Source organism: Vulpes vulpes, chromosome 2 (assembly GCF_048418805.1).
Source record: "Vulpes vulpes isolate BD-2025 chromosome 2, VulVul3, whole genome shotgun sequence".
Taxonomy (NCBI): Eukaryota; Metazoa; Chordata; class Mammalia; order Carnivora; family Canidae; genus Vulpes; species Vulpes vulpes.
Window position 1 is genome coordinate 152,032,148 of NC_132781.1, and position 15,032 is coordinate 152,047,179.

The 15,032-nt window shown below is 36.5% G+C and overlaps 1 protein-coding gene across 3 annotated transcripts in view; it reads left to right on the forward strand.

The window, feature by feature from the left end:
- The window catches only part of EYA3 (EYA transcriptional coactivator and phosphatase 3), a 99,369-nt gene that overhangs the window by 47,568 nt on the left and 36,769 nt on the right, over nt 1-15,032 (forward strand). For 2 of the 3 annotated variants that reach the window (XM_026014346.2, XM_072750585.1), the window contains exons 5-7: nt 4,425-4,491; nt 7,374-7,510; nt 13,852-13,989. In XM_026014346.2, coding sequence (XP_025870131.1) covers nt 4,425-4,491; nt 7,374-7,510; nt 13,852-13,989 — 342 coding nt within the window. The remainder of the gene's footprint in view (nt 1-4,424; nt 4,492-7,373; nt 7,511-13,851; nt 13,990-15,032) is intronic. The other variant, XM_026014347.2, reaches the window with a different exon arrangement.

Genomic DNA, 15,032 nt, shown 5'->3' on the forward strand with positions numbered 1-15,032 from the left:
AGAAAAGTTTGTGGGCCAACTACTAACTATTCCTCCAGACGCCTTGATGTCTTCCCACCTTTCTAATAGCCAAATGATTCTCTACCTGTCCATCTATGCCAAAAAAGAAAAGTAATCCAGTAAGAGCCCAAGATTGATGGCCCTGGGAGAGATCCAGCCCAATAAGATACATCATCCACTTACCAATCTGCTTTCTCCTATTCAACAGATACATTAATATAATAGACAAAAATTTGTAGAGTGTTCTGGGGTTTTTTTGTTTGTTTTTGGTTTTGGTGTTTTTTTGTTTTTGTTTTTGTTTTTGTTTTTTGCAGAGGTGTCAAGTTTCTCTAGCATACCCACATACTACCCCAGATTGCCTCTATAGGACAAGTAGTTCTCCCTGAAATTAAATATTGGTGCCCTTCCATATTTCACCAAATAATTTAAAAGAATAAGTTTGTATAAGACACTTTTTAAAAAGACACTTGTTTAGGAGATTTTTCTTCTCTTAAGGTGGTCATGCTTAACCTGATATAATTCCATGTATTAGAAAATGCTATTATGTCTTTAAAAAAAAAGGAAGGATGGAAGGAGAGAAGGAGGGAAATGGTACATCTTAAGCTATATTTATTATTTCCTCGAAAGTACTATTCTGTTGGTTCTCTAACTTTTAGCGTACTTAAGAATCATCTGAAATGCTTGTTTGCAATGTAGAATTCTGGCCTCATTTTCAGAGATTATCATTCAATAAATCTGATACACAGAATCTGTATTTTCAAGAAGATAGCTGGGTAATTCTGATGCATAGGAGAAACTATTCATGCTATGGGAAACTGCTATAATCAATGAAAAGTCTCTCTAAGATTTTTTAATGTGCCACTCATCCCCGAGAATTATATATTCCAGGGCCAGGAGGTAAATTGAGTCTTCTTGCTCCTTCCAAATCATTTCTCTTTCTCTTTTCCCTCCAAAAACTCTAATTCCTTTGAAATCTATATTTATGCCTCCCCTACATTTCTTTTTACCCTAGACTGAACTCTTGGTCATTTTGTGCTTAAAGAGTAGGTCTTCTTTGTTTTCTTCTCCATCCAAACCCTTACTGTTCTTGGTAATTTCAAAATCCATGTAGATGACCTATCAAATACCTGTCATCATATCTGTCTGCCTTTATATCCCTTCTTATTCAGCATAGATTCCGTGGCTCTTTATTATAATTACTCTCTTATAAATACCCTCGATAACTTTGCCTCTAGTACTCTCCTTGTTAAACCCCAGTCCTAATTTAATCTAATTTAATACAACTCTCCATCTTCCCTTTAAGTGCATTCACATAGCTAAACATTGGATAAATATAAACAGAGCTGACTTACTACTCACAAGTCCTCAAATAGGCACCCAGCATGCTTGGAAATCCTATTACATTTCCTTAATGAATTTTACCTTTTGATATTTAAAACTTGATGCAAGACTCAATCCCAGGACTCCCGGGTCACGTCCTGAGCCAAAGGCAGATGCTCAATCACTGAGCCACCCAGGTGCCCTACCTTTTGATATTTTACAAGCACTTACTGTCCTCTCAGAGTACCCATATCTTCATTCACCTTTCCTCATTCTTAACTGATGGCTCCATCACAAATAAAAGTTGTCAGACAAGAAACTCCCTTATCCTCCTTCCACCACCAAATCTGCAAGCCTACCTGTGTCTGTACCCATGTTTTCTTGCTTCATTCTCATCAGGATGAAAATAGTATTCTTAGTGCTGCCAAAGGTAAGACATTTTATTTGGGTTCCATATCCTTCTAACCTTCCCCAAGGACTTTGGTATTGTAGTTAATTAAACCATTCCTGCATCACCATGTTCTTCTTCTCTTAATCCTTCCTGTCAGAAAAGAGACATGACACAATATCTGCCATCTTAAAACACAAACAAAATCCTCCTTTGAATCCACATTCCCCACTAGTTTTAGACCTTTCCTTTGTTCCATGACCCATTGGAACTTCTGGAAAGAGTTGCCCTTTCTTGTTTTCTTGTCTTCTATTCATTCTTCAGCCCTCTCAAATTTAGCTTCTATCACCACTCTTTCAAGGAAATTGCTCCTGTTAAGGTCATTAGCTACTTGCAGTTACTGTGAGAGTACTAGTTCTAGTGGATGTTTCTTTCTTCTCATATTCTGCCTCTCACCACTTTTCCTCCCACCTTTCTCTTCTGTTGGCCCTTCTTCCTCTGCCTGAACTCTGAATGTTGGGCCTCAGGATATATTTCTAGTCCAGCATCTTTTCTTTTTCTGCATCCTCTCATCCACTACATTACTTTACATATTGTATACATTGTTAATTCCAAATTTGTATCTCCAGTCTGACTTCTCCCCCAATTTCATTTGTGTATCCAACTGCCTATTTGATAAATCAACTTTAGATATTTGAAAGTCATACTTAAAATGTGTGAAAGCTTTTTATTCCCTTAGGCCCCATCAAATCTCTTCTTTTCCCAAACTTCTCCATCTGAGGAAGTAGTTTCACTGTCCCTCCAGTTGCTCAAGCTGAAAACATAAAAATTATCCTGTATTCCCCTGTCCTCATTCCTAATATGCAGATCTGTCAGAATGTTCTGTTAGTTTTATCTCCAGATTGTATTTCAAGGTTGTGCCTCATCTTTACTACTACTATTCTAATGTTATAGCAGATTATGTCTTGACTGTTTATAATCCTTTCATGGTTCCTAACTACTGCAAAGATAAAGCTTCGTTCATTCTATAGAGAAATAAATATCAGCCTAAGTCTCCCAGGATGTTTTGTCGATCTCTTCTATAATTAAATTAAATCAGAGGAGAAGGATTTGTGGGTTCTTTTTTTTTTTTTTTTTTTTAAGATTTTATTTATTTATTTATTCATGAGAGACACAGAGGCAGAGGGAGAAGCAGGCTCCTTAAAGGGAGCCCAGTGCAGCACTCAATCCCAGGACCCTGGGATCATGCCCTGAGCCGAAGGCAGGATGCTCAACCGCTGAGCCACCCACACATCCTGAGTTAGGGTTTTTGAAAGTAGTTGTTAGCAGGGAAGGAACTGTCATGCAGAATTCAAATGAAGTTATGTTTTCTGTGATGGATGTGAATAAAGAACTTTAGACCTAATTGATCTCTCTTTCATTTTTGTCAAAATTATTATGGATGAATGTGATCTACAAATTTCCAGTAATTATTTTTAAAGACTTTGAACAATGGCAGTGGAAAGATCTTCTATGCTAAACTCACAGATATCAATTTTTCTTATTGTTGGGGGATCCCTGAGTGGCTCAGCAGTTTAGCACCTGCCTTTGGCCCAGGACATGATCCTGGAGTCTGGGGATCAAGTCCCACATCGGGCTTCCTGCATGGAGCCTGCTTCTCCCTCTGCCTATGTCTCTGCCTCTCTCTCTCTTTCTCTCTCTGTCCCTCTCTCTGTCTCTGTCTGTCATGAATAAATAAATAAAATCTTTTAAAAAAAACAGTGTCTTATTGTTGACCGTGAGTTGGCCCCTCATGTGCTCTTGACCACGGTTCCCTTTTTAGTTCAGACACTCAGGAAACCCAGCTAGACATAAAGTTAGTTGGTTTACTCTTAATTCCTATTAATAGTAGAGCAACCTCCTTTACAGATGTTAAAGGAAGTTCTTGGACAGTTCAGGGATCTGGTACAAGTTCTTATGATATAACTCTGTCTACAGCATGGACTGAAATAGTGCCTAATGAATAGGATTTTGCTACCTGTCAGATTTCAGTAGAATATTTACAGATGAAATCAGTAGGGTTAAGCCTTCACAACAGCTGTTTTAGATGAAATCATAGGAGTCAAAAGAATACTACCTGTGAAAGTCTCTCTACTTGATGGTTCATCAGAGCATCACATCATTCCTCAGATCTGTCTTTGCCAAATTTGAAAGCTATCTCTACAAAGCTGAAAAATAGTGGTATGGAAGCTACTTGCATCTTTTGCTGCATTGTTAACAGCAGTAGCAACAATTTTCTAATAAAACTGGGTACTTTACCCCCAAATCTGTCTTCCTGGTTTTTTACTAAGAAGAGTAGAAGCACTGAAAGAATGAATAAGCTGAATAATGCAGTTTTTTAGATATGGATCTTGCTTTTTAAGTTTGCCTGTAAGCACAGTTAAAGCTTAGGAGGTTGTTTCATCTGTGGCTTTAGATCAGTGATGGATAAAGGTAAAGATAACTGGTGCTAACCTTCAGCTCTTTTCCAAACCCCCCACATTGTAGCTTCTTTTACTGTCTCAAAAAGTCTCTAAACCCATTACTGTAAGAGAGGGATTTTCTATGGCATAGTCTTTCTAAATTTCTCATGTCCAAGCTGTTACTTAGTTTGAAAGACTCTACAGTGAGATATGCAATTTTCTCATTTCATTTTTGACATGTTCTAACTTTTTACCTGGTGATATCTTTCTTTCAGTTATGACATGCACCGATTACATCCCTCGCTCATCCAATGATTATACCTCACAAATGTATTCTGCAAAGTAAGTTCAATAATTATTTCAAAAGTCTATATGCCTTTTCTCTAGGTTCGTTTCAAAATTTAATTTGATATTTTACTTATTAAGTCATTTAACTTAATTTCACCTCTTATTTTCTGACCCTACTCCAATTTTTTTATTCCCTCTAATCATAGAGTCTCTGTAACATACTTTTAAAAAGTAGATGGTTGCCTGGGGTAGATCACTGTTACCCATAAGCTTACTCTAAATGACTAACCACTGAGGGCAGCCCCGGTGGTGCAGCGGTTTAGCGCCGCCTGCAGCCCACGGCTGATCCTGGAGACCCTGGATCGAGTCCCACGTCAGGCTCTCTGCATGGAGCCTGCTTCTCCCTCTGCCTGTGTCTCTGCCTCTCTCTCTCTCTCTGTGTCTCTATGAATAAATAAATTTTTTAAAAATCTAAATAAATAAATAAATAAATAAATGACTACCCACTGAAAATGAAAAATACTATTCGTGATCAGAGCATATCACTGATTGACCTCTGATCATTCTCTCTTTCCTCTACCTTGCTACATCAATAAACACAGCTTAAGCCAGCCTCCTAGTGGGACTTCTCAGCCTGATCTATGTTCAGTTTCTTGCTTTAGGAATGCCCTCAAAGTAGAATTAGGCTTCAAGTTAGGCGTAGCAGGTTGAAGTCACTAAGAGCAACATTTTGGGCCTTCCACAGGTAAGATCAGCATTTAAGATCTACAAGCTAATCATCTCCGAGATGAGCAGGTGCAGACCTGAGTGTATGCCTATCAGCTGTTCATTGATAAAGAGTGAGCCTGCACATTCATCGACACATGAAATGTGTTTATTAAATTATAAGGTATTTGCAAGTGCTTACATAGGCAAAACACAAAAAGGAATTGGTAACAAAGATGACTGATACCTGTGGAACTGTTATAGAAAGAAAACTGGCATTTCTTTTTTTCCTTTTTGTGCCCACTTATACCTTTTGAATTTTTCATCAATTAAAAATAAAAAGTCAATTCCGTGAGGTCTCCAAATTCTAATCTGGTATTTAACCATTAATGGCCCATCTTTGGGCCATTTTTTTCTGTGAAATGACTGAACATGTTCTTTGAGATTATGAAGGGGAGATAAGAAAATACTTTGAGCTATAAAAATACTGTAGGAAAAAGAGATATTATGATTTTTTTAAAAAGATTTTATTTATTTGAGAGAGATCACAGAGATAGAGGGGGAAGGAGAAGCAGACTACCCACTCAACAGGGAGCCTGATGCAGGGCTCTATCCCAGGACTCTGAGATCACAACCCGAGCCAAAGGTAGATGCTCAACCAATTGAGCCACCCTAGGTATTATGATCTTTAACATATCTGGAGATCAGTCCATTTGAAGTCACCAGGATTTTAAATTATTCCCATGTAACTTAATAGCTACAATCTGAGCTATTTCTTCTTCTTAGATCTGGCTAAGAAGAATAGATAGGAACATCAGGCATTTCCAGATTCATTTGCCTATTCAAAGAAATATTTTCATACCTGTTGCATTCAGGACATCCCCTCATTAGCTATGCCTTCTATCTCAATTCAGACCTCTTTAGCATTTATGCGAACCATCGCATCATAGCTGTTTTTTAACTGGACCTCTCCTTCAACTTTCTCCCACTTCTAACCCATTTTACAAAGCAGTGTCAAATTAATCTTTATTCAAGTACAGCTCTAATCTTGTCACTCTTTGCTCAGTAATTTCAGTGACTCCCAATTATTTCAAATTGGTCTGAACTCAGCCTGGTATTCAAGGTCTTTGCTGTCTTTTCCTTCTCTTGCTACTCTCCTTCACTTTATATAATCCTTTAATATAATCTGTGCTACTTGCAGGGTAAAGCCCTTCTTTGCCTTCCTCTGTACCTTCACTAGAGTTTTTCTCTTGACCTTGAACACCCTTTCTTTCTCATTTCTGCACATCTTATCTGCTCAGCTCACATAGTACTTCTTTATAGCTTTCATTCATTTTCCTCTCCCCCAAAGCTGAAAAAAAAAAAAAAAAAGTTTTCCCCTTCTGAAACATTCCTTCTTCCCAATATTTTATTGTTCTGATTTATGTGGTACACAAAATGCTTACATTTGAGTACAACATAACTCACCAAATAACCGGTATCTAAAAATTCAGTGCACAAAACGTGGGACCATTTTATTGCATGGATGAAATGACCATGTCATCTAGTTAAAGTCCCAGAAGTTTCACTGCTAAAGTCAAATTCCCTAGCTAAACCTGATATGGTTGGCTGCAACCAGTGGCATTATACTCTGGCTTAAATATCCGTGGGGAGATTCTGAGCCCTGTCTGGGACTTTTCAGATTTTATTAGTTATCTGGCTCCTGTTTTGTAGGCTTGATTTGGGAATATTGGAACCTACCCTTACTCCCTGTTCTTTGATTTATAGTGGTTGCTTGCCTTATCTCTACCAGCCTAACCCTCCTCAAGTCCTACTTTCCCTCTTAGAACTTAAGTTTGGCCCAGAGGGCTGGATGGAGAATAAGAGCCAATTGTGAATCTCTTTCTATCCAGTTTTCTGTTAGGGGTTCATTCTACAAGGGGTTCATTCTAAACAAGTTTATCTACAAGCTACATGTAACCTATCACAAATGGTTGTAGCATAGTAATTGGACCTTGGGAGGGTATTTGGAACTATTAAATTTCCCATAAAAATGTTTCTTAGGTGATAGTAGAACCTGGAAAAGAAAAATTACTACTACTTTCTGACCATAGTAAGAAACATTTTATGTGGAAAGTTAGTCTCATTGCTGATTTTTTTTTTTTTTGCTTTTAGTGGTATTAGCTATTTCCTCTGCTTTTCATTAAAAATAAATCACACATGAAAGTTTTTGTTTTCTTGAATTTTTCTAGACCTTATGCACATATCCTCTCAGTTCCTGTTTCGGAAACTGCTTACCCTGGGCAGACTCCGTACCAGACACTACAGCAGTCTCAACCCTATGCTGTCTACCCTCAGGCAACCCAAACATATGGACTACCTCCTTTCGGTAAGGCATTCTATTATAAGCAGTTTCTAAGAGTGTTGATTTTATCCCTCAGAAACTTTGATCTTCCCCCAAAATCAAGTATGGCTGGCTAATCAGGAAGCTGAAAGGTGATGAGTTGTTCTTAAAGAGTATCTACTCAGTTACGAGTGTGATAGAAGTTAAGTGTGCAACTTTCCAACAGTATGTTTGATGCATGTTAAATAAAATCATAATTTTCAATACTCATTTGTTTATCTGCCAAAATTTAGCTGTTTCTAAGGTACTAAAATCTTGACTGTAAAGCTTGGAATCTTTAAGTGTTTGGGAAACTCTTTGAGGAGTTACTATTATTTTCATTATATAAAACATGCTACCATGGTTAGATAAGCATAATATAATTTGAGGTGACTCAGTTTCCTGCTAAAACTTGGTAATCTAAATATCCAGATAGAATATGCCTTATAGTTTACTCTCCTTTTTTTTGGTCAGTTTTACCCTCTCTTTCCTCCTTGTGCCCCAAACCAATCAGTTGTTGCTCTGCTGAACCAAAAAGTCATCTTAGAATGAAGAGAGTCCCCAATTTTATGAACCCTTACCTTGTACATAGTTTTTTCTGTCGTTTTAGGTATGTTAGACATGAACTGTGAATTTAGGTTGATTTGCTAGAAGTCCGATTGAGACTCTTTTGAGCACTTAATATCTGTGCTGATTTTTCTCTCTGTGTGTAAATTGATAGATATATGCAGTGTGCTTTATTGCCCCTTCCCTGGCTTCTTAGAACTGGTGTTAGAAAATTGAGGGAATACTGTATTATTTTCACATATGCAACATGTTAATAAAATTACATCTCTGTAGCCTTTACTGAAACTAGCTGCAAATTAGAAAGATCTTCTAAAAGGCCACCTCAGGGGATCCCTGGGTGGCACAGCGGTTTGGCGCCTGCCTTTGGCCCAGGGCGCAATCCTGGAGACCCGGGATCGAATCCCACGTCGGGCTCCCGGTGCATGGAGCCTGCTTCTCCCTCTGCCTGTGTCTCTGCCTCTCTCTCTATCTCTCTGTGACTATCATAAATAAATAAAAATTAAAAAAAAAAAAAAAAAGGCCACCTCAGACTCTGGATGTATTAGTGTTGCTTCCTTTTGGTTTCTACATTCCTGTTTTACCTGGCCCATGGGCTAGTCTTCTATGATAGTGACAGCTTTCTTAGTTTTATGCTTGTTAGCATGCCTTAGTTCCTGGTAACTACTAGAAACAAAAATGAGAGGTTATGTTTTAATGATACGGTAGTTGATATCTTCATGAACAGAGACAAATAAATGCTTTTGTTTGCCCATTTGCATGTCCATGCCTCCATGCCTGTCAGTATCAGCCACTATACTAAAATCTTAAATTTATTATATATTTAACCAGCCAAGACTGAGCAGTCCTTTTGGAAATAGAACTCTCTGTGAATACATTTATGCTTCTATCTTTTTGCCTGTATCAAAATAATTTTTTAATAGCTATCTAGTAAAAGCTAGAAAGTATAAAATAAGTATATTTATATTGATTTTTTACCTTCTGTTTTTATTGAAATTCATTATCAGTAAGCCCAGAGCCCTTTATGACATTGTTGAACAGGCGGTCGCTCCTGCTATTCAGTGTTAAATAAAATTCCTATTATATCTCTAATCTCAGATTATAAAATACCTAATGAAGTACTATATGCATATTATAGTGTCTTTTATGATCACTGCATTCCCTTGTATTAAAGAAAGAAAGAAAATTCTGTGTAATAGATCATTGGTAAAAACTTGAAACTATATCGTAAAGAAGTATTGGTATTAACAGACTCTTATTAATCTGGTTTTGTTTAATATTTGGGAATGAGGGAGACTTGTTTCATAAATTCTTCTATCAGTATTTCAAAGAGAGAATCAGCTAAACTTGATTCTTAAGTAACATGATGCTTACTTGGAGATCTAGGTTGGGGTAATGTGAATGGTAGATGTGGCATAGTCTCAGATTTATTAAGGAAATTATAGATATAGCTCTTTTTTAAAAAGTGTGTTCACTCAAGTATAAAACACTATTTCTTCTTGTGAAGATTTGGCAATTTTATCTTAGTGTTGCCTATTAGCACTAAAGTTAGATTGCTGGTCTGTTATTTTATTTCAGATGTAAACAGGGCTTCAGGAAATCTTGTTGTAATAATATCTAATGTTTATGGAGTACTTTATATACAAAGCAGTAAGCTGGGAACAGGTACCTCACACTTCACATTATTGTCTTATTTATTCTTCAGAACAGTCCGAGGGAGTGAGCAGTAGCATTATCCCTTTTTATAGATGAGGAAACAGGCTTAGAAGGATCATGTGACTAGCCTGAGGTCATACAATCAGGAAATGCCTGGGATTAGAATTGAACCCTGGTCTGTTTAATTTCAGAAGTACTCATAAATTTAGTCTGTGTCTCAGGGTTAAATTTGAAATTTAAAAATATTCCTCCTCTTGATGAAAGGAGACAAGAATAGAGGAAATCTAGGAGGCAGTATATTGTGAGCAGTCTGTAAAAGTAAAGAAATAAAGATCATATTCTTTTAAAGAGCTACATAGAAATGTAGTAAAATGGTAGAAAGAGGATTAGAGGGTCCACTGATCTCAATAAACATGTGAGAGGAATGGGGCACCCATTTCTCTTTAGGAGCTCATAAAAGATTACCAGCTGCCACTATCCCAGCCTCTTTTGAAAGAACTCTTAATGTGAGAGATTTGGTAATACTGTTAAGAGCCTTAAGGATCTTCATGCCATTTCCCCCAGCAATTTCACTTCAAGGGATTTATCCTAGGGAACTAATTAGAGATACAGAAATTTTCAAACCAAGGTATTCATCAAGCATTACTTCTAACAGTAAAAGATTAGAAACAGCCTACATTTTTTAATTGAAAGGTGCGTGTTAAATTGCAGTGTATCTACAGAATGGAAAACTTAGAATCATGTTCTATAAATAAACATTCTTTTTTTTTTTTTTTAAAGATTTTGTTTATTTATTTGACAGAGAGAGGGAGAGCGAGCACAAGCAGAGGGAGAGGCAGAGGCTCCTTTGGAGCAGGGAGTCTGATGCAGGGCTCGATGCCGGGCTCAATCCCAGGACCCCAGGATCATGACCTGAGCCAAAGGCAGATACTTAACCAACTGAGCCACCCAGGTGTCCCTTATAAATTCACATTCTTTAGAAATATTCAGCATCTTGAGAAAAGTTTATTATTAATTTCAAAAAGCAGTATGTAAAACTAAAAACAATATGGTAGTCCAAGTAGGTATTTTTCAAAAATGTACATAAAGAATAATTTGGAAGACAAATGTGAATGTTCACAGCACAGGCATTATAGCTTCAATCTCAGTTACCACAGAACCATGCAAGGTGAAGACACAGTTGCACTATGCATGGGTTTCAGTTAGCACAGAGCCATACAAAAGCAAGAACTGCCTATATATTTTTTCTGTGCAATGAGACTGTAGTTTTTTTCTTTATACTTTCTATATTTTCTTAATTTCCTATAACATACTTGCTTTATAATTAGGAAAAATACTCATTAAATTAGTATTTATAATAGCTCATCCCATTGAGCTATCAAATCAACAAATCAAGATATTCTTTGATGTGTTTTTTTCCTAAGCAAATAGTACTTCAGTTCCTAACCAAACTAATTTTTCTCTTAGGGTCCACTACTCTGATACATATTACTGTAAACTGAGCTGCTCAGATTAGTTTGGTTAGTGACTAACCAAAGGTGAGGTATTTGTGTTGAGAAACTTGGGTAGAGTTTGTGATAAGACCCCAGTGTGGGGCATTGAGAGGATAGCACTTCAGAGACAGGCTTCATTTGCCACTGTTAGACCAGCTGTTGTTCCACACCACGCCCTTGGTGCTTAAAATGACTTGATAAGCTTTGTAGTTGTAGGGATAGAGCAATGGACTAGCAGTCAGGAAACCAGGATTTGGTTTCATCTTTACTATGGGCAGTATTGCAGTACAGTCAGATCATTTGGTCATGCTGTCTGTGACTTGGAATTCTGGGGAGGGCACTTTTAAAGGAAGATGTTTATATGCTTGCAGAGCAAAGCTGCCATGATGCTGGAGGCACTGTTCGTATGGTCTTTTATTCTTCTATTCTTCATAAAATAATTGTATTTTAAATATCAACTTCATGTTTTCAGTCAAAAACATTCAAAATTACTATAAGTAGCCATTTTCCCACTTACCTTGGACATTTTGTCTGTTTTTTTTACCTTATGAGGGCCAGTTTATAGATATTTTACATTTTGAAACTTAAATATATCTTAAATAATGAGACTAGTAAAACATTTTCAGGTAATACTGTTCTCATTAATAAGATTATACTTTAGTACAGTGTAATCTAAACATTTTCACAGATCCAACACCTCAGATTCAGAACCTATTTAGGAAAAAAATTACATTGATTACAATAAATCTGAAAGTTATTGTGACATTAAAATGGCATTTTGTTTACTAAAAAATGTGATATTCAACCACCAAGAATCGTGGCACTGATACTCAAATTTCACATAAATACTTAAAAAATAACATTTTCAAATACTTTTAGTGTTGAAATTTAGATATAGTAAAACTGTAGCTGTGGCTAATTATCATAAACTAAGCATGGAACGGGGGCCAGTCCTCCTAATGCATTTTGGAGATGATGGTATTCTTCAGTCTCATCAAATAAGTTATTTCATGTGTTTAATAGGTGAAGAAAGAATATGACTTTTGGGTTTTTTTATATTTTAAGAGTTTGGGGCAAGGCAATTGCCACAGCCCACGTCCATTTGAGATTTTCACATCTCCTTTACATTTGCTAATCTACAAATTTTACAGATCAGATCAGAGTTGCACCTAGATATCTCAATGCCCTCGTGAAGCAGAGGCCCTTATTATCAGTGCATTATACTTCTATAATTCAGTATCAGATTAGAAGTAAATGAAATGAGCTAATATTAAATTTGAAGCTATGGCTGACCTTGGTATTGATTTCTTGCCTGGAATGTGATTGATGAGCTTTCTTGTACCTAATTATTAGCTCCAACTCCACCAATCCACCAGCCATAGCTGCTCAGAATACAGTGAACAACCAGACGGTAAGATTTTTTATAAATAGATTTTTGCGTAGCCAAAATTATCACTAAAACTATACACCATAAAGGACATCCTTAGGCTGTCACGTAGAAGCAAAGGTTCATTTATGGTTTTCTAGTTTACTGCAAATGAAAGAGGAAAGTGAGAAACAAGTGATTGTCAAGTGATAGGTCACAGAGGAAAAAACAAAGTGATAAAGAACTATAACTGAGTTCTATTTAGTACTAAGCAAATGTCTTCACATATCCCAGTAGCCTCTGGGGAGTGTCTTTGTAATATATATATCACAGCACACTATTAATCTTTGTGACAATAATTCTGAGAAAATCTAAAGGTATGTTTTGTTCACTCTTTCCTCCCTGCAAAGAAGGCAGGAAAGGATATAAATATATTTTAGAAAGATTGTCACCCAGGAGCATTGTGATAAAAATAAAAAGTGAACAAGCTATGATGTCTATCAATATGAGAGATTTATATGTTCTGACATAGAAAGATGTCTTTCACAGGTATTATGTGGAAAAGCAAATTATGAACAGTATGTATAACATCCCATTTTTATTAAAAAAAAGATTAGTACATATATAGAAGAAATCTAAGTGACTCTTCTGCAAACTGTAAATAGTGCTTAAGTTTGGATGCTGGGATTATATATGACTTTATTTTTTTCTAAGTTACATATTTCCTTAATGTTTTTAATTTATAAAAATAAGCAGGTATGTCTTTCCTAATCAGAAGAAACAGGTAACAATAAACCAGCTTAAGAAGGCAGAAAAGTACTTAATACATTTTAGAAAGATTTGGTGCTTATTTAATGGGTAAGTGAATTTTAAACTTCTGTGGAATATCTCCCACCTTGACAACGGATAAATGATTTATCACTGTACATGGTCAACAGGCACTTTACAATCAGTATTCTAGTTGGGTGTCAGTACCTTTTTTTCTGAACCCTGATCAGTCTCCCCCAGCCATTGAAATGAATTTATATCATATCATTAATGGGGTTTTTGACAAGATTTTGTTTCTGTGGCCCCACTTCTCAGTCTTTGAAATTGTATTTGCTTGTGGTATATTATGAGTGGGAGAATCAGTAATTTTCTCTTACAAGCAAATTTACTTTTGTTTTTTAAGATTTAGGTTTTAAACCTACTGGCTGATATTTGAAAGCATAACCATGCTCCTCAGTCCCAGTTTGTTGTTTGTAATTGGTCCAATTTATCTGATTCAGGTGCATTGTGGCCAGGTATGAAACCTGAAAGTGGTTTAATTCAGACTCCATCTCCAAGTCAACACAGTGTTCTTACCTGCACTACAGGGTTAACCACAAGCCAGCCAAGCCCAGCACATTATTCTTACCCCATTCAAGGTAAATAGGCATGGTTGTGTGTGTTTTATTATTGTTGTTTTTGTTGTTTTCAGTCTACCTAGATCTCCAAACAAATTGGGTAATACAGGAGATCTATCTTGTAAAATAGAAGGGGATGATATTTGCATTTGTGCATGCTTTTTTTTTGTGTTTGGCAAACCAGAACCCAGGACTATGGTTTGTAAGTAGTTTAACCTTTAAATATGAGCTGCTTAGTAGCATCAGAGCCTTCCCTTTTGCATGTTGGTGTCCAGAAAACCTATCTGATTTTGTTTTAGTCTGTTCTCAGTGGTATTTTGTCCTATAAGCAGAAGACTGCATGGGGTAGAACTTTGCTGACTTCTTTATGTGAAGTCCACATAGGGCAGAATGTGAGGTATTTTGCTACAGTCATATCTCCACTCCCACTTGCTGTTTCTTGGTGAGAGCATTTTTCTTTCTCAAAAAGTTCAGTCTTATTCCTATTTCATTAAAAAGCATAGCCTTAAATGAATTCTAAACATCTTTGCCTTCCTGAGTTGTTCTTCTAAAAGGTTAGAATTATGACAAGACTATTAGACAATGGCAGATGAAGACAAAGAAACTCAGAAGGCGCTATGAAATTAATTCCCTACCCTTCCAAATCGAACACAGGCAATTTGTCATTGCTCCAGATTGGGAATTAATGTTCATGTACCTGGCATCTCATCTGCCTCCTTTCTCCTGATCTCTCCCAGCTTTAAAATTTTATTCCTTATAAAATAGATGCTAGAGGAGTGGGAGTGGGACAGCAAAAACTGGTCTGAGGTACTCTTAAGATATAAACTTTGGAAAAAAAAAAAAAGATATAAACTTTGGTGATGAAGAATGTTTCGATGTAGATTAAGTAAAATATTTTGATGCTCAGTTTTAATTGTTTTCATTTAAATGATTGAGAACTACCTCTGCTTGAGAACAAACTGGTCACTACATTCTAAGACCTTGCTCTGAGCTGTCTTTACCTCCCAGCAGTTACTGAGTCTCCTGTTTTTTACTTATTTTTCCCTTCTTTCTTTGTCTATCTC